Genomic DNA, 27,153 nt, shown 5'->3' with positions numbered 1-27,153 from the left:
CGGACATCTTGGAAGAGATGAGAATAACCCATGGTGACCTGGCGCTCGACTTTGGTGAACCCGTTGACGCTGCTAGGTGGACAGAGGCTAGGAGGAGGAGCGGAGGGATGAAATTGAATCGAACCAGCGTGCAACCCATTACACCACTGTGACAGTAATCCACTATCGTTATTAATATCGTATTATAGTGCATTAAGACAAGAGTTCCAGTGTCGGTCACAGCCGGTGTCAATCAACTGCTGGGCGATGCACTCTCATACACCCCACATCCGGAACAGAGTCTCGGCGGGCGAGCGCGCTGCCCCGTGGAAACCCAGACCCCATCTGCGTTCAATTCCAGAGCACGGCTGACATCGGCGGCACATGACATCCAAACTGGCGGGCTGACCCGTTACGCCAAGAGTAGGAAATTATATCCGCACCGCCACTGCTGCCGCCATCACCACGGACGAACGCAACAAATGGATGTGATCGAGACGATTGTAAAAGTGACATTCCAATGTGTGGCAGAACAACACAATTACATTGATTTCTGTTCCCAGTAGGGAAAACACAAGGGGCGTGTGTGTGTGTGGTGTAAATGGAAGCGCCAACACTGACGGTGCGCTGCTGGGGATATAAATAAGCAGCATCATAACGGAATTGTCAACTTCGGCCTTCAGGGAGACCGAAATGGGGAGGAGTAAGGGAATCTCAGTGATTGCATCTCGCGAATTGCACGGTTGGCTACGTACGATGCGAAAGAGGTTCAACATACATACTTACAAAATTCAAGGTAAAAAAAAAACTGCTTTGAACCGCTTTGTGTGTTCCAACAGCGGTTATACGGGTGCCAGTTTGGAGACTCGTCAAGATATAATAATAGGGAAACAACACCTTGGAAAAGAAAAGGATTCTGGAGGATCTCTCACATTCCTCATAAAGCAGCCTTATACAGATTTCTTCGCCATCGTCAATCCTTTGCTGGATTCGCCCTGTCCGGTTGCCCGCTCATCTAAGAATATGAAGGTGAATGTGCCGTCATCATTATCGCCCGAGCCGTTGATCACGAGGACACTTGGCATTGTGCAGCCGGCCTCACCACAGCGTAGCGTCATCACGCAGCGTTTTGTAAAGAGAATCGTTTCTTCAGTGTTAAAAAAAACTAAATTTGCACGGTGAGGTTTTCCACCACCTCCAGAGATAGCAACCCCCCCACACCCCCCTTAGGGCTCATGCGCTACGGATGACAAAAAGGCCAAGGGACTGGACGAATCGGTACAATGCACGTCACCGCTTCTGGCACTTAGCGCGAGCGAGCGTGCAGGCGTGTGTAAGCACACGTAGGCAACTCGCTCAGCCGGCGAGGATGTGTGGGGAGGCGGCCAAAGGTGGGTAGGGTAGGGGCGCGGGGGTGAGGATGGAATGGAGTGGGGGAGCTTTTGGAAATCCGGGGGGAGGGGGATAGATTATGTAAATGGTAACTGGTGCCGCAAAAATCAACACGAGCATTTACACGCACGCACGACACCGAAGCACGTACGGGTGGAAACGCTGACGGGTGGTGGTGGCGCCTGTTTGCAGTTAGTTGCAGAAGTTCGCGGTTCGATGCCCCCCCCGTGGCCGCCACCCTGGTTAATACCGTCGTCGGTGTGTATTAGAAAGAAAAAGACTGGGCCCCGTGTGTGCAGGTGTCAAGTACTAAATATGATCAATTAGAAAATGAACCACTAATTACCTAAATAGGTAAGACCACATTGCAACATTGTCCACTACTGGCAGACCATATCCATCTGCGAAGCCGGGCCTCCTTGATATCCCTTGAGAGCTATACAAGAATGATGCGAATACCGATTCACCGAATTAATATAATCGTAAACTAAACCTGGCCGGGTGCCTCGGCGGTGGAGTAAGGAAGTCTTGCAATCGGAAGGTTGCGAGGTTCACACCCCGGATTGGAGGTTGACCTCAGCCCATCATCCCTATGGAGTCATTAAAACGAGCACCACTGTGGGGATGTCAACCGTTGTTGTCCAGGGGATAGATTCACCATCACCACCACCACCACCACATGTAAAAAAAAAAAAAGTGGAATTTCTACCACTGGTTCAGGACTGTAAAAATTATCTGAGCAATGCTTCTTCAATTCTAGATTTGAAGCTTTCGTGACTGCAAGGATCCATACTCTTTGGTTCTATTCGGTAAAGTCACGTAGGTAAAAAATAAAACAAAAATCACGACGTTTCGGCCACAACACAAGCGGCCTTCATCAGGTGAAGGGACGAGACTGTCTCGAGGAGTGAAATACAGCCAAGCTCAGACCGTGACCTTTAAGCTGTGTGAGAGTAATTAAGGTGCTAATTCCTTTGTCAAGGCACCTTAATTACTCTCACACAGCTTAAAGGTAGCAGTCTAAGCTTGGCTGTGTTTCACTCCAGCGCTGTCCTCGAGACAGTCTGGTCCCTTCACCTGATGAAGGCCGCTTGTGTTGTGGCCGAAACGTCGTGATTTTTGTTGTTTTATTTTTTACCTACGTGACTTTACCGAATAGAACCAAAGAGTATGCTTCTTCAATGTTCATTTTGGGCACCGCAGTGGCGGGATGTTGGCTACAGGAAGTTGCGGGTTCAATCCCAACCCTGACGCCTGTTGCATATTTGGAGCTTGAGCGTCTCTCCCCGTGGTCGTGTGGATTTTTTTTCCTCCGAGTCCTCCGGTTTTCCCCTCCAAAATCTAGAATCAATGCGTTTAAAGATGATTTGGCTGCTACTATAAATTTCCACGCTTCGTTGAGCTATCATTTGTGACGGCCAGGTCGCTTCTAAAAAAAAGAGAGCTATATAGCCTCAGGTGGGCCGGCCTTACCTGTAAAATAAATAACAAAAATGTTTAGTAAATAGTGGGAGCCGTTTGAGTGGCATATTGCTTTGACCTTGATCAGTATTATTGCTCCAACAGACCCGTGAATGATTTACGTAGGCGGCGTTGATGCAAGGGGACTCTCGCCCTCTCCCTCGCTCTCTCTCTCCCTTCCTCTCTCTCATCTTCGTCGCCTACGCGGGAGAGCGAGCTGATGAATCCTCCGCCGTTGCCAAGCGACGGCCCATTTGCGGGCGTTAAGCGAGAGGATAATTTTTTTGTCCGTATCGCACCCCGGCAAAAGTCATCCAACACAAGGGGAAAGCGATGACATTACACCAGCGGAGGGGGCTTCACAGTCCGCCGGGAAAGGTGGCAGATTGCGGGAAAAATACATTTGGTTTGCCTGTCATATGAAGTGTGAAGTACAGTAAAACTCCTTTGAATGACGGTAATTTGTTCCACGAAACCGGTGGTTAAGCAAGTATAGGAAATACACAGTAAAGGTATAATTCATTCCGATAGGATCGAAAGTTATCCACCCAAAAAAACGTACTTCATAATATTTATATAATGGATATTAATACATGAAAGATACTAACAATATTATAAACGCATAATATTAAAGGAAGCACGGTTAATCAATGCATTAATTAATATTTATTGTAGCTACAAAAGCCTGTCGTTAACAGGGGAACGGTTGGTAAGCGAACACATTGGGCTCTATGGAGGCACTGCACTACTCTACACTGCAATGTACTACACTACTCTAAACTACTATATACTACACATTGGGCTCCATGGAGGCCTGTCGTTAAGCGATTAGTTGTAAAAGGGGTGGTCGTTTAGAGGGTTCTACTGTATTTAACAAGGCGATATGAATTAAAATTTATCTTGGTTTAGTCTTTCGGGGAGGGGGGGTGTGTGGGCGAGATGGTTAGGCTAGTCCCCCCCATATATATAAAAGGAATGTGCTTAGTTTCATCCCATTATGGGCCCAGGCCATGACTGTAAAGAGACCGTAGTCTCAGTGGGCTCCTCGGACGGTAAAATAACGGTGAACAATAAACTTGGGGGAAGAACGGTGCCACGGCAAGTTCGTGCACCATGGCTAAGAAACCCAGTGACTTGAATTGGATTGCTGGCCATCTTCTTATTGTTGTTTGGCTGCTGGTGTAGATGCAGAGCAACGACTAGCATTTCCCAATAGCCACAGACAACCGCGTCAGGAGCCAGTGGAGTAGTGTATCATCATCATCATCATCGCTGTGATGATGTCGCCTTCTTCGTATTTGTGGATCGGGGCATCGCGTTGTAACACGTTGTGTACGGTCTTGTTCTGGATGACCCACAGTCGCACCACCACTAATGGAGAGTTTTTAATTTCCCATTTGTGACATCATCAGGTGTCCGCATCTACTGCTGCCATGGCTTGTGCGGCGGGATGCGATTTAGGGTGGACCAGGAGCAGCTTCGCGGATGGTCAAACACAGGGATCTTCTTGCACGAGGTTGTGTTTGTGTGTTCTTCTGAACTCAATTCAGTTCTCCAGGCTAGCCATGACCGAAAACCAGTGCCCAGCGATATTTTAACAGGTGCTGGGGTCCCCCTCACTTCATTAATCTACCCGGACCAGCTTGGCGAAGTATAGTCAAGTGACCGACGATGACGTGTGCGCGGCAGGGATGGAGGGGGGGGGGCATTCATCCAGCAGTGGATTGAAAGAATGTTTGGGAATTCTCACGACCTGCTCACCCGCATTAGTGTGGGGTTTTCAGAAAGACATTTCGGTTTTGGGGCAAAACGCACCCCACGAGTAACCAAAAAGGCAGGGAATTATCGAGTCAAAAAAACTAGTGACCCAATTTGTTAAAATGTCTTCCCCCGATTTATTATTAAGGAATTAAGACGACAAATTATAACTTTCCCCATTTACATTGCAGAGTTACAATTAAGACTCGGTACGAAAGTCACTTTCACGCTGCCTTACTAAAATTGTGATGAAAGTCTATGAATGGGGGGGGGGGGTGTTACGTTCCATCGAGATGTGTGCGAGTACATTTTTTTTTGGGCCCAAAAAAGTGCTCACGCAAATCCTTTAAACCGTTTATAATTGAAACCGCATGATACAGACGGGCCCATTAGACCAATGAAGATTGGTGAAAAAAATGCACAGTCCATTGTACGATTACCCTCATGAGCCAATGAATGGATTTTCATGCAGTTTTTCAAGCCCCCCCCCCCAAACCCCCCGACAAAACCGGCACCGACTTGGCACACGGCGATTCGCTGTCAAAATTAACGACGTCCATTTCGCCTGGAAGCCCGGAGAAGGCCTCTCGTCGTGGGCCAGCAGCCCTCAGCAGTAACATTGGGGGCTCCTGAACACACATTGCTGCCCCCATGCGCAAGGATAGAATCTGTGGTCAAATAACCGCCAAGTCCAACGTAGCGTGTGTAGGCCCTCATCCAGCCCTGGATTGCCCAGACAGCTGTACATCGACATCCACAGAAACTAGACTCGCCCGAGTGTGTGTGTCTCGGTCTTTCTCTCCATGCATGATAATTACCGTCTTAATGTCCGTCTCTCTCCAATTCTCGGTGTCTGTCCCTCCGAGTGCGTCTGTGGGTTGGTAGTGTAGCGAGTTCACTGTGCTAAGAACCGAGTTAGATTGCCGGGGTGTAGCGACTAGTGCGCTGCGCTACAAACCCGGAAACCAGAGTTCGATTCTCGCTCACGGTCAATACCGGTGACGAATATCCAAACCGGTTCTGGGTCTCCCCTAGGTCGACACAGCATCAAATGAGTACCTGGTGTGGTGTGTAAATACTGCCACCAGGGAGACAAAAGCAGCCAGGCGTGGTGCTGGCCACCAACCCCCTCGTGTGCCGTAATGGCTTCCATAGGAGCTGCTCGCTAACAGCATTTGCTGTTACAGTCTCTTAAGGCTACACGGAGGATCTTTGTCTGTTGTCTGTGGGGGAATGGCAGTATCATTCTAGCACCCTGCATTACGAACCTTGTCACGGCTAACGTAAATTGCAAGTAAAATGCGAACCAGTACTTTACCTCCCCTAGGTCGACTCAGCCTGAAATTATTACCTGGTAGTGTGTAGACACCAGCACTCTAGCAACAAACGGTGGTCACACGACCACCTCGTGTGCTGTGCCGGCCTTAATAGGTGCTCGCTAACAGCACCGACCTGAAAAGACTATAATATCTATACATGGGACCTTATATCTCTGCTTGCCTCTATCTCCCTGCGTTTCCATGTCAGACTTCCGTTATCCGAATGCTTCTCATCCGTCTCTGCCTTGATCTCTCATTCGGTCACCCTGTGGTGGCGGCGGACAAAGCCAGAGCGATCGACACCTCTCCCTGCGCCTCTCTCCCTACGTCCAACTGTTTCCGTCTCAATGTTCCCCAGTCACATTCCCTTGGTGTCATGTCTCTCTGCGTCGTCTCTCTGGGCTCACTCTAATCCAATGTGCTCAGTGCGGCCACTATTTGGCCTCGAGGAAAACAAATATTTGTTTTATTTTACCAGGTAAGAGGCCCCACTGAGCTGCTACATAACTCGTGTTCAGAAGTGACCTGTGCCACCAAAAATGATAGCGCAACCAAGTGGCGGCTCTTCATCATGCGGAAATTTACAGCGGCCGTCAAATATCTCTAAACGCGTGATGTTGACTCCAAACTTGGAGGGGAATATCAGAATCAGAACATTTATTTTTACTCGAGGAATCCGATGAGCTATAAAGATTTTTTTTCACAGCTGCTCAGTTCGGGCCTGCGGCTCCGCCATCTGCGCCCGTGCGTGAACAGGCATTTCACAACGCGCACAGCCCGCATGAGGCAAGACCGTGGCAAGCTGCGCACGCTGGTGGAGGCAGGGGCCACAGTGACATCGGAGACCAGGGGGCCAGGTCTCGATTCATCGCAACTGCTCGTGTTCGAGAAGAAACGCAAACCTTTGTGCTTCCTGTTACAGGCGGCGAAGGCCGATGTGAAGATACTTTATAAAGATGCACACACAAAGAACCCCCCCCCCAACCGTGTAGACTTCACAGAATGATGGGACAAGTTCTGTTAGAGAGCACCTATGAAGGCCGGCATGGCACACGAGGAGGGGTGGGGTAGCCAGTACCACGCACGGCCGTCTTTGTCTCCGCAGTGGCAATGTTTACACACCGCATTACGTACACATTTTGAGGCCGAGTCGACTTAGGGGAGGCCCAGGCCCGTTTCAGATAATCGTCACTGGTGACGACCGTGAGTGGGAATGGAACTTGGGTCGTCAGGTTCGTAGCACAGCGTGCTAATTTCTACCTATATAGCCTCAACAGACTGTTGGGGCAAGTGCTGTTAGCAAGTAGCAGCTATAAAGGGTGCTCCCCACACCGGCAAACACTTGCTCACGCCCATAACTCACGTGATTTTATTGAAACGCTGTTGCCAATTTTGTTGACGTTGCACTCTACACCGACGACACTCGCACTGCTTCGATATAGTCAAGGGGAGACACACCGATCAGATTCTGCTTAAAACATCTCGAAAAATTTGGTCCCGCGCCTAATTTAGCTCTAATTGCAGGTCTAAGAACCGAGTATTATTTTGAGGGTCTTGGGATTAACCTCACTCTCGCAAACAGAGCACGTGGGAAAGCGCTGCATTCCACTGTGAGGACCAGAGTCACTGGAATAGATCTGCTGCCACTGGATTAAAGGCACTACCCACATCACCACCACGAGAGGGTTCGTCGAGGTGAATGAGACGTGATGTGTTGTTGATAGACAGAATGGTGGTCTCTGGTCAGTGGGGAGCGGTAAGTCTAGAGGTTAGCGCACTGCGCTACGAACCCAGCGACCCCGAGTTCAATTCCCGCTCACGGCCAACACCACCAGTGACGATTATCTGAACTGGTCCTGGGACTCCTCTCGGCCAACTCAGTCTCAAAAATGAGTACGTGGTGTGGTGTGTAAACATCGGAACTCGGAAGACGAAGGCGGTCAGGCGTGGTGGTAGCCACTCACCCCCTCGTGTGCCGTGCCGGCCTTCATAGGTTCTGCTCGTTAACAGCACTTGCCCCTCCAGCCTATTAGGGCTATACGGGGGATCCTTGTCTTTGGTCTCTGGTTAGCGTTGCAGTGGCCAATCGCTTCCTTCATCGCGGTCTCAGAACGCGCAAACGCGGCTCAAAATTACAAAACAAAAAACAGTCACTCGACATCGAGCAAACAGAGTTCAGTCTCTGGCTGTCAATGAAAAAAATTCCACGGCCGAGGGACAGAGAGACGAAGAGAGACAGACACCGAGACACTCATGGTGAGATGTGAAGAGAAATGCAGAGAGACACAGACGCAGAGTAAATGTAGCAAGAGGCACCCAACCTAAGGTTAAAGTTGCTTCCACATCATATGAACGTGGGGGGGGGGGGGCACCTATTTTTTACATGCCTAAGATATTCCTTTTCTATGACGGGGGTGGGGGTCAGTCAGTGCATTGGCAGCCGCGATGTTACATTTTTCACAACGTGGTACTAATTTGAACCGATCGAAATGGCAAAACAGCACGTTTTAATGTTGTGTGTGTGGATTCACACCTGTGTGGCGTGTAATAAACATCACCGCTGGGGGAGACAAAGGCGGCCAGGAGTTGTGTTGGCCACCCTCCCCCCTCGTGTGCCGTGCCGGCCTTGATAGCTGCTGCTTAGTAACAGCACTTGCCCCAACAATCTGTTCAGGCTATGCGGGGGGGATCTTTGTCTTTGTGGATTCACACCGATAATAATTCACCGTTAAGCTATTGTGAGAAGACGTAAATACGCACACACATCGGACGACAATCGGTCACTGATGTCGGGCCGCGAGCGGTAATCTACCTCCCACAACTTCGATGAGCACGGTTGGCTACGTACGGTGCGAAAGAATTTCAACACGCACGTACATAGAATCTTAATTACTTCACGGTGCTCCGTAAAACTGATAGAAAAAGTGAGACACACACACGTGCTTAGAACGTCACTGGGAGGACCAACACCAATTAGAGAAACACACGGTAATGTTACCGACAACATTCGGATTATTAAGAAATATCAGTCGGTGCCTTGGGCATGACGAGGCATCCTTCACACGACCAGAGGGGACGATGATGGACCGGCGATGGTCGAGAATAGCAACGGAGCGAACTGCCAAAGCGATGGATCCCCTCCTAAACTAAACATTTTACATTTTTATTTCATACCAGGTAAGGGTCCCACTGAGCTATACATAACTCTTATTCAGAAGCGACCTGGTCTTCACAAATGATAGCTCAACGAAGTGGGCTTATCATCATCATCACAGTGTGGGAATTTATAGCAGCCAATTAATATGAACGCACGTTGATTCTGACTAAACTATTTTAATGCGACCAGGTAAGGCTCCACGGAGCTGCTATTTAGCTCTTTTTTAGAAGCGATCTGGCCATCACAAACGACAGCTCAACGAAGTGGGCTCATCATCATCATCGTATAGCAGCAGGCAAATACTCTAAAAACGCGTGATGTTGATTCTAAATGCAGAGCAGGAAAATATCAGACTCGTATTTATGTATACTGGAGGAATCCGATGAGCTAAAAATCTTTCACCCACCAAAAAAATGTCCCCCGTATAGCCTTAACAGACTGTAGGGGCAAGTGCTGTTAGCGAGCACCTATGAAGGCCGGTACGGCACACGAGAGGGGTGGGTGGCCAGCACCACGTCCGACCGACTTTGTCTCCCTAACGGCGATGTTCAGACATCGAACCAGGTACTCTTTTGAGGCGGAGTCGACCAAGAGGAGGCTCAGGACCGGTTCAGATAATCGTCAATGGTGTTGGCCATGAGCGGGAATCGAACTCGGTTAGCCGGGTTTGTTGCGCAGCGCGCTAACCACTACCCCACCGCTCCCCACTACACACACCAGCGCGCGCACGCGCGCACGCACAGACACACACACAGACACTTGTGCACGCACAGACACACACACAGACACTTGTGCACGCACAGACACACACACAGACACTTGTGCACGCACAGACACACACACACACTTGTGCACGCACAGACACGCACGCACAGACACACAGACACTTGTGCACGCACAGACACACACACGTGTACTTGTGTACGCACAGACACACACACGTGTACTTGTGTACGCACAGACACACACACACGTGTACTTGTGTACGCACAGACACACACACGTGTACTTGTGTACGCACAGACACACACACGTGTACTTGTGTACGCACAGACACACACACGTGTACTTGTGTACGCACAGACACACACACGTGTACTTGTGTACGCACAGACACACACACACACGTGTACTTGTGTACGCACAGACACACACACACGTGTACTTGTGTACGCACAGACACACACACACACACGTGTACTTGTGTACGCACAGACACACACACAAACGTGTACTTGTGTACGCACAGACACACACACACGTGTACTTGTGTACGCACAGACACACACACACACACGTGTACTTGTGTACGCACAGACACACACACACACGTGTACTTGTGTACGCACAGACACACACACACACACGTGTACTTGTGTACGCACAGACACACACACACACACACGTGTACTTGTGTACGCACAGACACACACACACGTGTACTTGTGAACGCACAGACACACACACGTGTACTTGTGAACGCACAGACACACACACACACACGTGTACTTGTGAACGCACAGACACACACACACACACGTGTACTTGTGAACGCACAGACACACACACGTGTACTTGTGAACGCACAGACACACACACACGTGTACTTGTGTACACACAGACACTAACACACTTGTGTACACACAGACACACACACACTTGTGTACACACAGACACACACACACTTGTGTACACACAGACACACACACTTGTGTACACACAGACACACACACACTTGTGTACACACAGACACACACACACTTGTGTACACACAGACACACACACACTTGTGTACACACAGACACACACACACTTGTGTACACACAGACACACACACACACTTGTGTACACACAGACACACACACACACTTGTGTACACACAGACACACACACACTTGTGTACACACAGACACACACACACTTGTGTACACACAGACACACACACACTTGTGTACACACAGACACACACACACACTTGTGTACACACAGACACACACACACACTTGTGTACACACAGACACACACACACTTGTGTACACACAAACACACACACACACTTGTGTACACACAGACACACACACACACACTTGTGTACACACACACACTTATCACATACAAGACGCCCAGAAAAACCGCAATATACGGAACACGCGGCTTGAGCGTGGAAATGAGATCTTGCGCGAAACGGCGCTGGGGAGGATTGTCAATATCGTGGAGCGTGGTGTGTCGGGTACGTGGAGGTGCGGAGGCTTTCAGGAGAGAAGCCTCCATGCAGCAGTGGATTGAGCAAGGTTGGCGGCTTGCACTCCTCGGCGGTGACATCGTTAAGCATGCAGGGCGCATCGCCTGATCGCTCGCAACATTTACATTTTTTCCTCTCTCGCGCTCAAGATGACAAGCCGCCAATCTCACCAACAGCGTAACCAGACCACGCCGTCGCTACTGTTATCTTTTTCACGAGTTTTTTTTTAAATCTAAAAACATTTTAAAAAAAAAATTGAAGGAATAAAAACGCCTCAGTTAAAATAATTATCGGGCAAATGCGCCGCGGGTTTACAATTCTCAGCACGAATAAACGACGGAGAGTCCAACACCGAACGCCATTGGCCGAGAACGCCTCACGTGACGCGCGACCGACCAACGGGGCGCGACGAAGACCGCTGGGGTCGCTTATCCGCGCTACCAAATGTAACAGCGCCCCGGCTGTGACATCTGCCCTCCGTCGCCCTCCCCTTACCTCCCTCCCCTCTTACCGGGCTGAGCCGCCATGGAGGAGGACGACAACGCTGCCAGGGCGACGACGAGCGCGACGAGGGGGAACGCCATCGTCGAGGCGAGAGAGCGCGGCCGCCGAGAGACGCCCCGAGAATCACCGCCTACACCGCCTTCAAGGGCGAAGTGCAGATTAAAGCGGCTCCTTCTCGCACCCCATTGGTCCGCGCGGTGTCACGTGATCCGCATAAATTATGTTAAATTACATCAACGCCTCATTCGCTACCGCCCACCGGAGATTGAGGCTGCCTGTTTTTGTTTATAGGTTCAGAAGAAATCTTCAGAGCACGGTAGACGATGAAGTCATCGCTTCCGTCTTCTGGAAGATATATCTGTGTTTTTTTTAATTATTCTATAAGTATTTTTAAAAAAGTATAAAAAAATATTCCTTGTAATAAATTCTTTATTAAAATAAAGACAAAAAAATAGAAAATAAACTCCTTAAAAATGTATTTCTAAAAGACAACGGTTTTATTTTAAAGTGCACTAAAAAGTAACAAAGAATTTTCTTTCAGCCGTCTCCAGCTAATCAGAATATTTTTGTACATTTGTAACTAAAGCATTTTTTTAGATGTTCGAAAGGAATCTTCCGATTACGGTATAAATAATGAGTCATCGATGTCTTCTGGAAGATGTATCTGCGTTTTATTCAGAAGTTTGACTAAATCTTCCGAGCACGGTACTTCTACCGTCATCGCTTATATCTTCCGGAAGATGTATCTAAGTTTTTTTGTAGTTAGGAATACCTCTGCCGAGCACGGTAGATGATGAGCCATGTTTGATTTTCTTCTAGAAGATATATCTGAATTTTATTTGGAAGTTCGGAAGATATCTTCCGAACACGGTAGAAGATGAGTCATGGCTTCTGCTTCTGGAAGGTGAGTCTACGATATTTTGGTTTGGAAGACATCTACCAAATGCGGTAGAGCAATGCAAGGCAGTTTTCAGTTTATTTATTTTTGGTATAGCCCTGTGAGCCATTCGGCTCTTGAATCGGGTGCAACCACAACAAACAAAAAAACTAAAACACGAACAAGAAAAACATCTTAAAGTGACAATGTGTGACTGTGCAAACAGAAAATCCATGGGAAAAACAGCAAAATATTCCTGAAAAAGCACCGTGCACCAACGCACTCAAGGAGCCTTTAGCGATCAACATCAACCACAAAAGAGGGCTTTGTTGGGGGGTGAGATCGCGTAAATATATAAATGTTGTGTCGTTAAACCCGCCACCACCCGACGCAGACAATTCGTAAGGTTTGTCACGTCAACAGAACGTTGCCAACTCGGAACTAGTACAGCAACACCGGTGTGTTGGAGAGCAAGGCCACAATATTTATAATTGTAAATGTTGGCGGCTTTAACGACACATTTATTGATGTATGTTTGTCTCTATGGGTCACTATGTATCTCTATGGGTATCTGTCTCTATGGGTCACTATGCATCTCTATGGGTCACTATGTATCTCTATGGGTCACTATGTATCTCTATGGGTCACTATGTATCTCTATGGGTATCTGTCTCTATGGGTCACTATGTATCTCTATGGGTCACTATGTATCTCTATGGGTCACTGTATCTCTATGGGTCACTATCTCTATGGGTCACTTTATATCTCTATGGGTCACTATGTATCTCTATGGGTCACTATGTATCTCTATGGGTCACTATGTATCTCTATGGGTCACTATCTCTATGGGTCACTATCTCTATGAGTCACTATGTATCTCTATGGGTCACTATGTATCTCTATGGGTCACTATGTGTCTCTATGGGTCACTATGTATCTCTATGGCTCACTATCTATCTCTATGGGTCACTATCTATCTCTATGGGTCCTATGTGTCTCTATGGGTCACTACGTATTTATCTCTATGGGTCACTCTGTGTCTCTATGGGTATCTATTCATGCATCTCTATGGGTCACTATGTGTCTCTATGGGTCACTATGTATCTCTATGGGTCACTATATATCTCTATGGGTCACTATGTATTTATCTCTATGGGTCAATATGTATCTCAGTGGGTATCTATGTTTGTCTCTATGGGTCACTATGTATCTCTATGGGTCACTATATATCTCTATGGGTATCTATGTCTCTATGGGTCACTATGTATCTCTATGGGTCACTATCTATCTCTATGGGTCACTATATATCTCTATGGGTATCTGTGTATCTCTATGGGTATCTATCTATCTCTATGGGTATCTATATATCTCTATGGGTCACTATGTGTCTCTATGGGTCACAATGTATCTCTATCGGTCACTATGTATCTCTATGGGTCACTATCTATCTCTATAGGTCACTATATATCTCTATGGGTCACTATGCATCTCTATGGGCCACTATGTATCTCTATGGGTCACTATCTCTATGGGTATCTATGTGTCTCTATGGGTCACTATGTATCTCTATGGGTCACTATCTCTATGGGTCACTATCTATCTCTATGGGTCACTATGTATCTCTATGGGTCACTATGTATCTCTATGGGTATCTATGTATCTCTGGGTATATATCTCAATGGGTCATTATGTATCTCTATGGGTCACTATCTATCTCTATGGGTATCTATGTATCTCTATGGGTCACTATGTATCTCTATGGGTCACTATCTCTATGGGTCACTATGTATCTCTATGGGTCACTATGTATCTCTATGGGTCACTGTATCTCTATGGGTCACTATCTCTATGGGTCACTATGTATCTCTATGGGTCACTATATATCTCTATGGATCACTATCTATCTCTATGGGTCACTATCTCTATGGGTCACTATGTATCTCTATGGGTCACTATCTCTATGGGTCACTATGTATCTCTATGGGTCACTAGCTATCTCTATGGATATCTATGTATCTCTATGGGTCACTATGTATCTCTATGGGCCACTATCTATCTATGGGTCACTATCTATCTCTATGGGTATCTATGTATCTCTATGGGTCACAATGTATCTCTATGGGTATCGATGTATGCGTCTCTATGGGTCACTATGTATCTCTATGGGTCACTGTCTATCACTATGCGTCACTATCTCTATGGGTCACTATGTATCTCTACGGCTCACTATCTCTCTCTATGGGTCACTATGTATCTCTATGGGTCATTATGTATCTCTATGGGTATCTGTCTCTATGGGTCACTATGTATCTCTATGGGTCGTTATCTATCTCTAGGGGTCATTATCTATCTCTATGGGTCACTATGTATCTCTATGGGTCACAATGTATCTCTATGGGTATCGATGTATGCGTCTCTATGGGTCACTATGCGTCTCTATGGGTCACTATGTATCTCTATGGGTATATATCTCTATGGGTCACTATGTATCTCTATGGGTGACTGTATCTCTATGGGTCACTATGTATCTCTATGGGTGACTATGTATCTCTATGGGTCACTATGTATCTCTATGGCTCACTATCTCTATGGGTCACTATGTATCTCTATGGGTCACTATGTATCTCTATGGGTATCTATGTATCTCTGGGTATATATCTCAATGGGTCATTATGTATCTCTATGGGTCACTATCTATCTCTATGGGTATCTATGTATCTCTATGGGTCACTATGTATCTCTATGGGTCACTATCTCTATGGGTAACTATGTATCTCTATGGGTCACTATGTATCTCTATGGGTCACTGTATCTCTATGGGTCACTATCTCTATGGGTCACTATGTATCTCTATGGGTCACTATATATCTCTATGGATCACTATCTATCTCTATGGGTCACTATCTCTATGGGTCACTATGTATCTCTATGGGTCACTATCTCTATGGGTCACTGTGTATCTCTATGGGTCACTAGCTATCTCTATGGATATCTATGTATCTCTATGGGTCACTATGTATCTCTATGGGCCACTATCTATCTATGGGTCACTATCTATCTCTATGGGTATCTATGTATCTCTATGGGTCACAATGTATCTCTATGGGTATCGATGTATGCGTCTCTATGGGTCACTATGTATCTCTATGGGTCACTGTCTATCACTATGCGTCACTATCTCTATGGGTCACTATGTATCTCTACGGCTCACTATCTCTCTCTATGGGTATCTATGTATCTCTATGGGTCACTATGTATCTCTATGGGTCATTATGTATCTCTATGGGTATCTGTCTCTATGGGTCACTATGTATCTCTATGGGTCGTTATCTATCTCTAGGGGTCATTATCTATCTCTATGGGTCACTATGTATCTCTATGGGTCACAATGTATCTCTATGGGTGTCGATGTATGCGTCTCTATGGGTCACTATGCGTCTCTATGGGTCACTATGTATCTCTATGGGTCACTATGTATCTCTATGGGTCATTATGTATCTCTATGGGTATCTGTCTCTATGGGTCACTATGTATCTCTATGGGTCGTTATCTATCTCTAGGGGTCATTATCTATCTCTATGGGTCACTATGTATCTCTATGGGTGACTATGTATCTCTATGGGTCACTATGTATCTCTATGGGTGACTGTATCTCTATGGGTCACTATGTATCTCTATGGCTCACTATCTCTATGGGTCACTATCTCTATGGGTCACTATGTGTCTCTATGGCTCACTATCTATCTCTATGGAACTATGTATCTCTATGGGTCACTATGTATCTCTATGGGTCACTATCTATCTCTATGGGTCACTATCTATCTCTATGGGTCACTATCTATCTCTATGGGTCACTATGTGTCTCTATGGGTCACTATGTATCTCTATGGGTCACTATATATCTCTATGGGTCACTATGTATTTATCTCTATGGGTCACTATGTATCTCAATGGGTATCTATATTTGTCTCTATGGGTCACTATGTATCTCTATATATCTCTATGGGTATCTATGTCTCTATGGGTCACTATGCATCTCTATGGGTCACTATCTATCTCTATGGGTCACTATATATCTCTATGGGTATCTATGTATCTCTATGGGTATCTATGTATCTCTATGGGTATCTATATATCTCTATGGGTCACTATGTGTCTCTGTGGGTCACAATGTATCTCTATGGGTCACTATGTATCTCTATGGGTCACTATCTATCTCTATGGGTCACTATATATCTCTATTGGTCACTATGCATCTCTATGGGTCACTATGTATCTCTATGGGTCACTATCGCTATGGGTATCTATGTGTCTCTATGGGTCATTATGTATCTCTATGGGTCACTATCTCTATGGGTCACTATCTATCTCTATGGGTCACTATGTATCTCTATGGGTCACTATGTATCTCTATGGGTATCTATGTATCTCTGGGTATATATCTCAATGGGTCATTATGTATCTCTATGGGTCACTATCTATCTCTATGGGTCACTATGTATCTCTATGGATCACTATCTATCTCTATGGCTCACTATCTCTATGGGTATCTATGTATCTCTATGGGTCACTATGTATCTCTATGGGTATATATCTCTCTGGGTATCTATCTGGGTATCTATGTATCTCTATGGGTCACTATGTATCACTATGGATCACTATGTATCTCTATGGGTCACTATCTCTATGGGTATCTATGCATCTCTATAGGTATCTATCTATCTCTATGGGTATCTATCTCTATTGGTCACTATGTATCTCTATGGGTCACTATCTATCTCTATGGGTCACTATCTCTATGGGTCACTATGTATCTCTATGGGTCACTATGTATCTCTATGGGTATATATCTCTATGGGTATCAATGTATTAATGTGGCTATACAACTGGTGCTTCTTCATAGCACAAATGGCTGACAAAGGGACATTGCCCAAAACGTCGTCTATTCTATGCACACACACGGTGTTTATGTGTGTATGTTGAACTTCTTTCGCACCGTATGTCGCCAAAGCGCACTAATAGGGGAAGGACAAACTCACCACACAAAGGGGCCGTCCATAAATGACGTCACGCCCCGGGGGGGGGGGGCGAGGGGGGTGGTCAGACATTTGTGACGAGGGCGGGGGGGTTTGAGAAATGTGACGTCACATCAAAATGTGCAACTTTAAATATAGAATTGTTATAACACTAATTTTGATTAATTTTCATTATTTACTATTTGATTATTTATATTAACTGTCACCTTTTATTTATTCCATGAAGGAGCATTTTGCTTCTCCATGGGAGAATGTAGAAGCGTACATTTTGAACATCTTTTTAAATTATCGTTATTAAACATTTTGATGCTCATGATTCGACCAGGGCTTTTTATTCTGTGGAATGAATATATGATTATTCTTAGTTTTTTCGGTAAAGTCACGGTCGAAACGTCGTGAGAATTTTTTTATTGTTTTATATATTTTGTTATTTTGTTGTTTCTCTTCAACGTGACTTTACCGAAAAAACTAAGAATATGAATTACTGCAGTCACGAAAGCTTTAAATCAGAATATATGATTGTTATAATTGTACTCTCCATTGTTCTTCCTTCTACTACACAGCTTCATGTATTTTTTATAGTTATAATTACTTTAAATATTTTATAATTATAAGAGAATTTCAATATAATTTTCTTAACATCTGCAGTTTTAGTTCGACGTTGAATATTTTCAAGTGAATTTTATGCAAAATTTCAGCTTTCCAACGCCTTTGAATAAATGTTTTCTCCTACAACAACAGAGTGGAGCGCCACATTAAATACGCACTACAATGACAATAGTTTAAAGCGATTTGAAGCATGTTTTATTTTGGGCGGGGCAGAGCTTTGTGACGTCATATTTGAGGGGGGGGGGGTCTGAATTTTTGTGACGGCGTGTGACGAGGGGGGGGGGTCAAAAATCGCGTGACGTCATTTATGGACGGCCCCAAAGCAGAAAATCATTTTTCAATGTAGACGACGATGATTTTAAAGTGCATAGCTCCGGCAGCTTCTCAATATTGGAAGGGAAGAGCGTTCCAGACGGCCGCAGAAGCGCATCTGAAAGCGCCGGACGACGCAGTGACCACCACCGTCTTTGTTCGATGGCCAGCGAGAAGCCGCTGCGAGGATCACAACGGGAGTTCACGCGATGGCTTATCCTCCCTCCTCATGTTGACAAAGCTGTTGACTTGTTGCATGTTGAAGTTCTTTCGCACCGTACGTATCCAACAGTGCTAATTGGAGGTGCGGGGGGAAGGACAGCCGAGTAATCAAACTAAAGACGAAGCGCAGTTCTTAAGAAATTAGTTGTCTGTGCACCATCACAGGCAATGGTGCAGCAGCAGCATCACTAAAATTTAGTTTATTACGTAACTTAACCTCGCCACCTTGTGGACGTTCCACGGACGTTCATGTGTGTGTGTGTATTCTAGTCTTTCGGTATTTTGGTAAAGTCACGTAGATAAAAAAAAGTGAATATAATATCGCGACGTTTCGATCGCAACACAAGCAATCGTCATCAGGTGCTTCACTTTATTTTTATTTTTTATTATTTTATTGTTATATCTTCGTGACTTTACCGAAAGACCCAAAGAATATGAATTCCTGCAGTCACGAAAGCTTCAAGTCAAGATTTGTGAATTCTATTCACAGGTCGACTCGGCCTCAAATGAGTACCTGGTGGCGGTGTGTCAGTAACATCGCCACTGGGGAGACAAAGGCGGTCGGGCGTGGTGTTGGCCACCCACCCCCTCGTGTGCCGTGCCGGCCTTCATAGGTGCTGCTCGCTAACAGCACTTGCCCCTACAGTCTGAGGCTGTACGGGGCATCTTTGTCCGTGTCTGTTCACAGCGGTGTTTAGCCAAGCAGCGATGGTGGTGGTGATGGATACGCTGCCCGTGGCTGCCTGTCATCCAGCATCGTGGAGGCAACAGCGAGGGTTGGTGGGTCACGCACAGATGGTGCCAAACTCCCCGGCGGTATAGCAAAGTGTGGACTAATCTACATCTGTTTCATCTCGCTTCCCGTGGGCGTCGCGAGGTGCAGCCGTACCCCCCCCCCCCCCCCCCCGACTCTTCCTGTTCCGTCAGTACGGGATCGAGCGTTGCCCCCTCGCACGCGTCGGGAGCCTCCCACACGTGTAAACACCCGTTCACACCTGCACGAACCCCAACCCTGCATAGAGAACTGCAGAACTTGGGCGAATTGTTGGTAGCCCTGGGTCCTCTCCGCGTGGCTGCTGGCTGCCTTCCCCCCGCGGGTCGGGGCAGGTTCAGACGTCAACTACCTCGCCTGGTATGCAGGAGGTTGTGGGTTCGATCCCGACCATGACAGCTGCTGTATATTTGGAGTTTGCGTGTCTCCCTCTCTCCGTGGTCGCTCGGATTGTTCAACCGGGTCCTCGTGTTGATTCCCCTCCACGTGTAGAATCAACGCCACTCGTTTAGAGTAGTTGGCTGCTGCTACACATTTCCACCTCATAAGCCGAACTTGGTTGAGCTATCGTCTATGGCCGGGTCGCTGTGGAAAAAGAGCTACATAGCTCAGTGGGCCTTACCTGGCGAAATAAAAATAGTTAGAAGTGGCTCGGAGTAATCGCCGGACGGGACGTCCTTTATGTTGAACTTCGTTCGCACCGTACGTAGCCAGCCGTGCTAATCGGAGGTGCGGTGTTGAGTCCATGGGCAGTGTGTATTGTTTAACTTCTTCTGCACTGTGCGTAGCCAACCGTGCCAATCGGTGGTGGGGGGGGGGGAAAGAAACTAAACACAAAAAGCAGTCCTGAAGAAATTAGTTTGTCAATCAAGACGACGATATTAGGAAGCTACAGCTCCCAGTGGCTTCCTAATATCGGAAGCAAGAGCGTTCCAGACGGCCGCAGAAGCGCATCCGAATGTGCCGCGCGATGCGACGACCGCCCGTCTTTGTCCGAGAGCCCAGCTAGAAGCCGCATGCGGGGATGGACCGGAGTTGGCGTGGTTGATGGTTATGGTCGACGTACCTGGCGACTCGTTTCCGTGTTGAAATCAACGTGTCTAGACGATCTAGAAACGCACGAACGTGAACGGCGCTCCAGTGGCTTCCTAACAATAGAAATTGGTAAGGGAAGAGCGTTCCAGACGGCCGCGCGACGCGGCGACCCGTTCTTTGTTCGCCGGCCGGCCGGAGGGCCGCTGGATGAAGGCCTCGGGCCGTCGCCGCTCAACGATGTCGCAGCGTGGCGGACCCCTGGCGTCTCCCCGTCGCGAATAACCAAGCACGGTGGCTTTCGGGTTGTATTGCACACCTTTTATTGGACGTCCCCCCCACCCCCCCCCAGGTTCTTTCGTTACATTTGAATAATTTTCGTTTCGGTGCAAGCGTGGTTAGAAACGCGGTCAACTCCTCTACCACACTACCACACACAGCCACCGCGACGGGCACGCGGTTCCACATCTCCAGGTCGGCCCCCCGGCCACCCCCCCCCCCCCCCAACTCGCGCACACGGCAAAGCAACCCAACCGCACTCCCTCCCATTGCTCAGCGGGCCCCCTTCGCCTGCTCGTTAACAACCACGTGGGCCTCTCATTATTTCGATTCTGGCAGTCGCCCGCCGTCCGGATGCCGAGATCTGGTGACCGTGGCGACGGCGGTGACACGGGCGGTGGCGTGGGCCGTGCGCAGGCGATGCACCGGGGCACGGGGACTGCAAAGGAGGGAAAATTGGATGGGCGACGACTACGAGGGAGGAGGAGAGCGTGGCGAGCGTTGGTGGGGGGGCGAGCGTTGGTGGGGGGGCGAGCGTTGGTGGGGGGCGAGCGTTGGTGGGGGGGCGAGCGTTGGTGGGGGGCGAGCGTTGGTGGGGGGCGAGCGTTGGTGGGGGGCGGCCCCCCGGGACCCCCCCCCCCCCCCACCGCACTGGGGGCCCTCACTCGGCGACGGTGACGCGCATCGTGTTGGTGAAGCCGGAGCCGGGGCGCCAGCCGGTCACGATGATCACCACTCCGCCCTTGTGGATGAACTTGCGGTTCTTGCCTGCAGCGTGGGGGGCGAAAAAACGGGGATCAATGGGGGATCAATGGGGGATCAACGGGGGATCAACGGGAGATCGATCGGGAAAGAAATGGGAAACAACCAGGGACTGAGCGAGGATCACACAGGGATCAACTTTATGTTTTATACGTTTCCTTTGGGGGGGGGGGAGGGGGGGCAGGGGGGGTAGTGGTGGTGGCAGTGTGGGGTGGTGGTGCGATGTCGTGGCAGGGTGGTGGCGTGGTGGTGGCGTGGTGGTGGCGTGGTGGTGGCGGTGGTGGCGTGGTGGTGGCGGTGGTGGTGGCGGCGTGGTGGTGGCGGCGGCGTGGTGGTGGCGGTGGTGGTGGTGGCGTGGTGGTGGTGGCGTGGTGGTGGTGGCGTGGTGGTGGCAGCATGGTGGTGGTGGTGGCGTGGTGGTGGCGGTGGTGGTGGCGGTGTGGTGGTGGTGGTGGTGGCGTGGTGGTGGTGGCGTGGTGGTGGTGGCGTGGTGGTGGTGGTGGCGTAGCAGGGTGGCGTGGTACCGATGGTGATGGCGAAGTTGACGCGGGCGTCGACGTCATCGGCCCAGGGCTCCTTGGCAGGGAAGGTGTAGAGCAGCGGGAAGACCCCGCGGTAGAGGTGCGCCTGGCGCGCCGTCTGCGGCGTGCGCGTCACCGCCAGGATGGGGCAGCGGGGACGGTACTTAGAGATGAGGTACGCAGACCTGCACGCGGGAGGGGTTAGCAGAGCGGCGCGTTAGTGGTGATGGTGGTGGTGCTGGTGGTGGTGGTGCTGGTGGTGATGATGATGATGATGGTGGTGCTGGTGATGATGGTGGTGCTGGTGATGATGATGGTGGTGCTGGTGATGATGGTGGTGCTGGTGATGATGGTGGTGCTGGTGATGATGGTGGTGCTGGTGATGATGGTGGTGCTGGTGATGATGGTGGTGCTGGTGATGATGGTGGTGCTGGTGATGATGGTGGTGCTGGTGATGATTCTGGTGATGATGCTGGTGATGATGGTGGTGGTGGTGCAGGTGATGATGGTGGTGCAGGTGATGATGATGGTGGTGGTGCAGGTGATGGTGATGATGATGGTCGTGGTGCTGATGATGATGGCGGTGCTGGTGCTGATGGTGGTGATTATAGCGGTGCTGGTGATGATGATGGCGGTGCTGGTGATGATGATGGCGGTGCTGGTGATGATGATGGCGGTGCTGGTGATGATGATCCGAGACGCTGTTGCGAGTTTTCAGAAAACGCAGGCAAAGTGTTAGGGGGTTTATCGACCAATCACCCGCGAGCTGCATGCAGCCAGTTAAGCGACAGCGAGGTCAGCGGCAGAGCGGAGCGACTGGAGAGTCAGGGGGATGCAGGCGATGTCTCTCACACACCACGCAGATAGAGACACCAAGGACAAAGATCCCCAGTATAGCGTTCACAGACTGTTGGGGCAAGTGCTGTCCACGAGCAGCATCTATGAAGGCTCGGCACGGCACGTTGAGGGGGGTGGGTGGCCAGAACCACGCCCGGCCGCCTGTCTGTTTCCACAGTGGTGATGTTTACACAAAGATCTCTGTTTCCAGAGTGGCGATGTTGACACACCGCACCGGGTACTCAACTGAGGCAGAGTGGACCTAGGGGAGGCCCACGAGCGGTTTAGATAATCGTCAATGGTGTCGGTGGCCGTGAGCAGGAATTGAACTCGGGCGGCCAGGTCCGTAAGCACAGCGCGCTAACCGCTGCACCGCCGCTCCAATACCAACACCTGCCACTAAGTGACCGCGACGCCACCAAGGCGCCTGTGCCAGGCCAGGTGCACACACACAGAGACACACAGACGAGACACACACACACACACACGGACGGACGTACGTACGTACTGAGAGTTGTCGAGCCGATTCCACCGTTAAAACGCGCAAGATGGAGGATGGAGAATTACTGAAGATGCGTTGGCAGAAGAAGTGTAGGGAGGAATTCAGAGTTGAGAAGACCGCAGGAAGGCGACGATTACGCGTCTACGTCGTGAGAAATAAGCGGCGGCTGTGCGTAAACCATCCAAGCACTCCCCACGTATGCCGGTCACAAAGCCTCGGCATTCGTCAATAGCCCTGCCATATAAGGAATACATATACCTATAATTATATACATAATGGCTGACGTTTCTGGCAACGACCCTTCCACCCCTGGATCAGCTGATCGTCTTAACTGTCCCCGGACAGCGCCTCTCAGCCAGCACCGGGGACCATTATCGAAAACCTCGCTCGGCACTGCGGTTAGCAGAGATTCGGCACAGAAACGCCGGCACCAGACCTCCGCAACGGTCCGATCCCTCCCGCTTGCCGCCCCGACAGCCACAGACCGCCGGACGAGGCCGGGCCGGGCCCTGACAACGCCTGCTGCGTCTCTCTCCCTCTCCCCGTGGTCGCGTGGAATTTTAATCCAGGCCCCTCCCGTTTTTACCCCCTCCGCATTGAGATTCGACGTCACGTGTTTTAGAGCCATTTGGCTGCCGCTACACGATAATGACGACGGGCCACTTCGCTGAGCCATCATTTGTGATAGCCAGGTCGCTTGTGAAAAAGAGCTACATATCGATTATAGCCGCTCAGGGTCGGTAAAATAAAAAGATAGTTTAACAGGTTTGATCGCTTTTACCTTCCCGAATTGGAAATGGCTACGATGGCACTGGCGCGGCACTTGAAGGAGGCCTCGACGGCGCCCACGGCCGTGGCCTCCGAGGGGTCGCGAGTCTCCGGCGACAGGCGGCGGATCTCCTCAAACAGCTGGCTGTGGAACATCACCGCCTCCGCCTCCCGCGCAATCTATGGGGGGCCGCGCGGGGGGGGGGGGGGCGCGGGGTTGGGGGGGGAGGAGGCGGCGGTGGTGGGGGGAGGTGGTTTGCCGATTGTGGTGGTGGTGGTGGTGATGATTATGGTGATATTCGTGGTGGTGGTGGTGGTGGTGGTGATGATGATAATGATATTCGTGGTGGTGGTGGTGATGGATGGGTGGAGACAGCGGTGGTGGTGGTGTTGATGTGAGTATAATATTGAGAACACTGCCACATTCCATGGCAATGTCGAATTGCCAGCAACGGACCACACACTCCTTTGGGCAGAGGAGATGCTCGCGACATTTTTCTTTTCCCGTCCGAATTCAGTTGACGACTTGAATTTGTTTTAACGCAGGAAAAAAAACAACAACAACAAACGCTGTCGCCCGTAATCCCGGGCACGCGTCCGACCGCGCGACGTCGTGTCGCTTCACAGCGAGTGACGTCACAGCGAGTGACGTCACTTCCTGTGGAGTCACTTTGTGGTGACATCACTTCCTCTCCAGGCAGCTGCAGGCACATGCTCGCAGCGCCAACAAAAAAAAACACAAAATCAAGCCACAAACGACGCAAAGCAACGTGCAAAAATAACACACCCCCCCGTGGCATCTCACACACCCCCCCGTGCATCGTCGGCAACCCCCACCCCCGCTCCCTCTCCCCAAACAACTGCACCAGCAGCACCATGCAGCCCCGCCGTTGGGGGCGAGGGGGGGGCGCTACCTTCCGCTGGTGGTGAGGACCACAATGGCCGAAGCGGTGCTCTTGAAGGAGGCCTCGACTGCGCCAATAGCGACCGTCTCGGTGGGGTCGTGAGTGGCGTGCGTGGCGTGACGCAGGTCGTCAAACACCTGGCGGTGGTACATGCAGGCCTCCGCCTCGCGGGCAATCTGCCCCAGGGGAGCCCGCCAACCACCACCACCGCCAACCACCACCACCCACCGCCAACCACCGGCCACAACAGAAGCAGCCGGGTTAATCGTGGGGGGAAGACGACCGGGAGAAAATCGGTTCAATGAGATGATTTGGTTGCTCGTGTGGCTGTCCGAGCGAGCGATCGGTGTGCTGCGAGCTCCGATGTCCGAGTGGCATCTTAGTCACCCCGCTTCACTCACTCGCCCACTCAACCGCCACACTACTCAACCACTCACACAACTGGCCTCCAACCTACCCACCCCCATGCAGAGACGCACGCACCCACTTGCGTGCTCACACATTCGCTCTTACAAGCTTGCCGATCTACCAGTGATACACCCACCCACCAAACCCAAGCCCATCCTCACCCGCCCACACCCATCCATGCCCCACCCACCCCGCCCACACCCACCCATGCCCCACCCACCCCTCTCCACCCACGCCCCACCTACCGCGTGCTGGGTGCGCACGGCCTCCAGGGGGTAGTCTCCCTTGGCCGTCTCCCCGCTCAGCATGATGCAGTCGGCGCCGTCCAGCACCGCGTTGGCCACGTCGCTGCTCTCCGCGCGCGTAGGCCGAGGCTTCTTGATCATGCTCTCCAGCATCTACGCACGCACACGGACAGCACGGCACGCACACGGACAGCACGGCAAGCACACGGACAGCACGGCACGCATGCGTTACGAATTTGCTGGGTACTTGGATAGGGAGGGTGGAGGGGGGGCAAGAAAACGAGCAACCGAGTGGGCAAGTTAACGAGCAATTGAGCGAGCAAATGAGCGAATGAGTGGACAAGTGAGCGGGCGGGGAGGGATGAGGCGGCACCTGGGTGGCACAGATGATCGGTTTGCCGATGCGGTTGCAGCGCCCGATCATCATCTTCTGCGCGATGAAGACCTTCTCCGTGGGGATCTCGATGCCCAGGTCGCCGCGCGCCACCATGATGCCGTCGCTCGCCTCCAGCACCTCGTCGAACCTCGTCGAAGAGAATCACCGACACCGCATGCACGCACCATCACTCCAACTAAACTCGAAGCGAGCCTCTTTTTGTTTGCCCGTTAAAGCCCCCACCGAGCTGAACGGTTCTTTTTCAGAAGCGACCTGGCCACCATCACGAAGGATAGCTCAAACGAAGCGGGGTTATCGTCGTCATCGTCGTCACGTGGACATTTTACAGCGGCCAAATACTCTGCACGCGTGACGTCGATTCGAAAAATTACGACGGAAATACCGGAGGACCCGGAGAAAAATCCACGTGACCCACGGGCGTTTTTGTGACCGTCTGGAACGCTCTTCCTTCCGACATATCAGGAAACCACTGGGAGCGATGGCAATCATCGTCCAGATTGACAAACTCATTTCTTTAGAACTGCCGCTCGTTGTTGCGTTTAGTTTGTTGTCCTTGCCCCCCACCCGCCCCCCGCCCGCCGCACCTCCGATTAGCACGGTTGGCTACGCACGGTTAGCTACGTACGGTTGGCTACGTACGGTTGGCTACGTACGGTTGGCTACGTACGGTGCGAAAGAAGTTCAATGTACACACACGTACACGTTGCAATCACGTTGCGGTCGGGCCGACACGCGCCCCAGAGGAATTATCGTTTCCTAACGTCGATTTATCTCCATCCAATATTTTCCCCACTTCTCGTTCGACGGTGCGGCCGCTTTCTCGACGATTTTAAACATTCCGCTTCGTCGCCGTGCTT

At 49.9% G+C, this 27,153-nt stretch overlaps 2 protein-coding genes across 3 annotated transcripts in view; both read right to left on the bottom strand.

The window, feature by feature from the left end:
- LOC116955040 (neuroplastin-like) overlaps positions 1 to 12,019 on the bottom strand; it is a 43,242-nt gene extending 31,223 nt beyond the window's left edge. The window contains exon 1 of the mRNA XM_032975984.2: positions 11,820 to 12,019. Coding sequence (XP_032831875.1) covers positions 11,820 to 11,892 — 73 coding nt within the window. The 5' untranslated portion in view covers positions 11,893 to 12,019. The remainder of the gene's footprint in view (positions 1 to 11,819) is intronic.
- A 6,487-nt stretch (positions 12,020 to 18,506) lies between these two features.
- LOC116954878 (pyruvate kinase PKM-like) overlaps positions 18,507 to 27,153 on the bottom strand; it is a 32,952-nt gene continuing 24,305 nt past the window's right edge. Inside the window, exons 7-11 of one of the 2 annotated variants that reach the window (XM_032975682.2) lie at positions 26,273 to 26,423; positions 25,900 to 26,052; positions 25,256 to 25,422; positions 22,238 to 22,419; positions 18,507 to 21,719 (exon numbers count right to left, since the gene is read on the bottom strand). In XM_032975682.2, the coding sequence (XP_032831573.1) occupies positions 21,613 to 21,719; positions 22,238 to 22,419; positions 25,256 to 25,422; positions 25,900 to 26,052; positions 26,273 to 26,423 (760 nt within the window). In that variant the 3' untranslated portion in view covers positions 18,507 to 21,612. Of the gene's footprint in view, positions 21,720 to 22,237; positions 22,420 to 24,354; positions 24,522 to 25,255; positions 25,423 to 25,899; positions 26,053 to 26,272; positions 26,424 to 27,153 lie in introns of both variants that reach the window. The other variant, XM_032975681.2, reaches the window with a different exon arrangement.

Source organism: Petromyzon marinus, chromosome 57 (genome assembly GCF_048934315.1).
Source record: "Petromyzon marinus isolate PM22_M1 ecotype Great Lakes invasive population chromosome 57, UKy_Petmar_22M1.pri1.0, whole genome shotgun sequence".
In the NCBI taxonomy this organism is placed as follows: Eukaryota; Metazoa; Chordata; class Hyperoartia; order Petromyzontiformes; family Petromyzontidae; genus Petromyzon; species Petromyzon marinus.
Note: the sequence above shows the minus strand (reverse complement) of the source record. Positions and strands in the feature narration are given on the sequence as shown.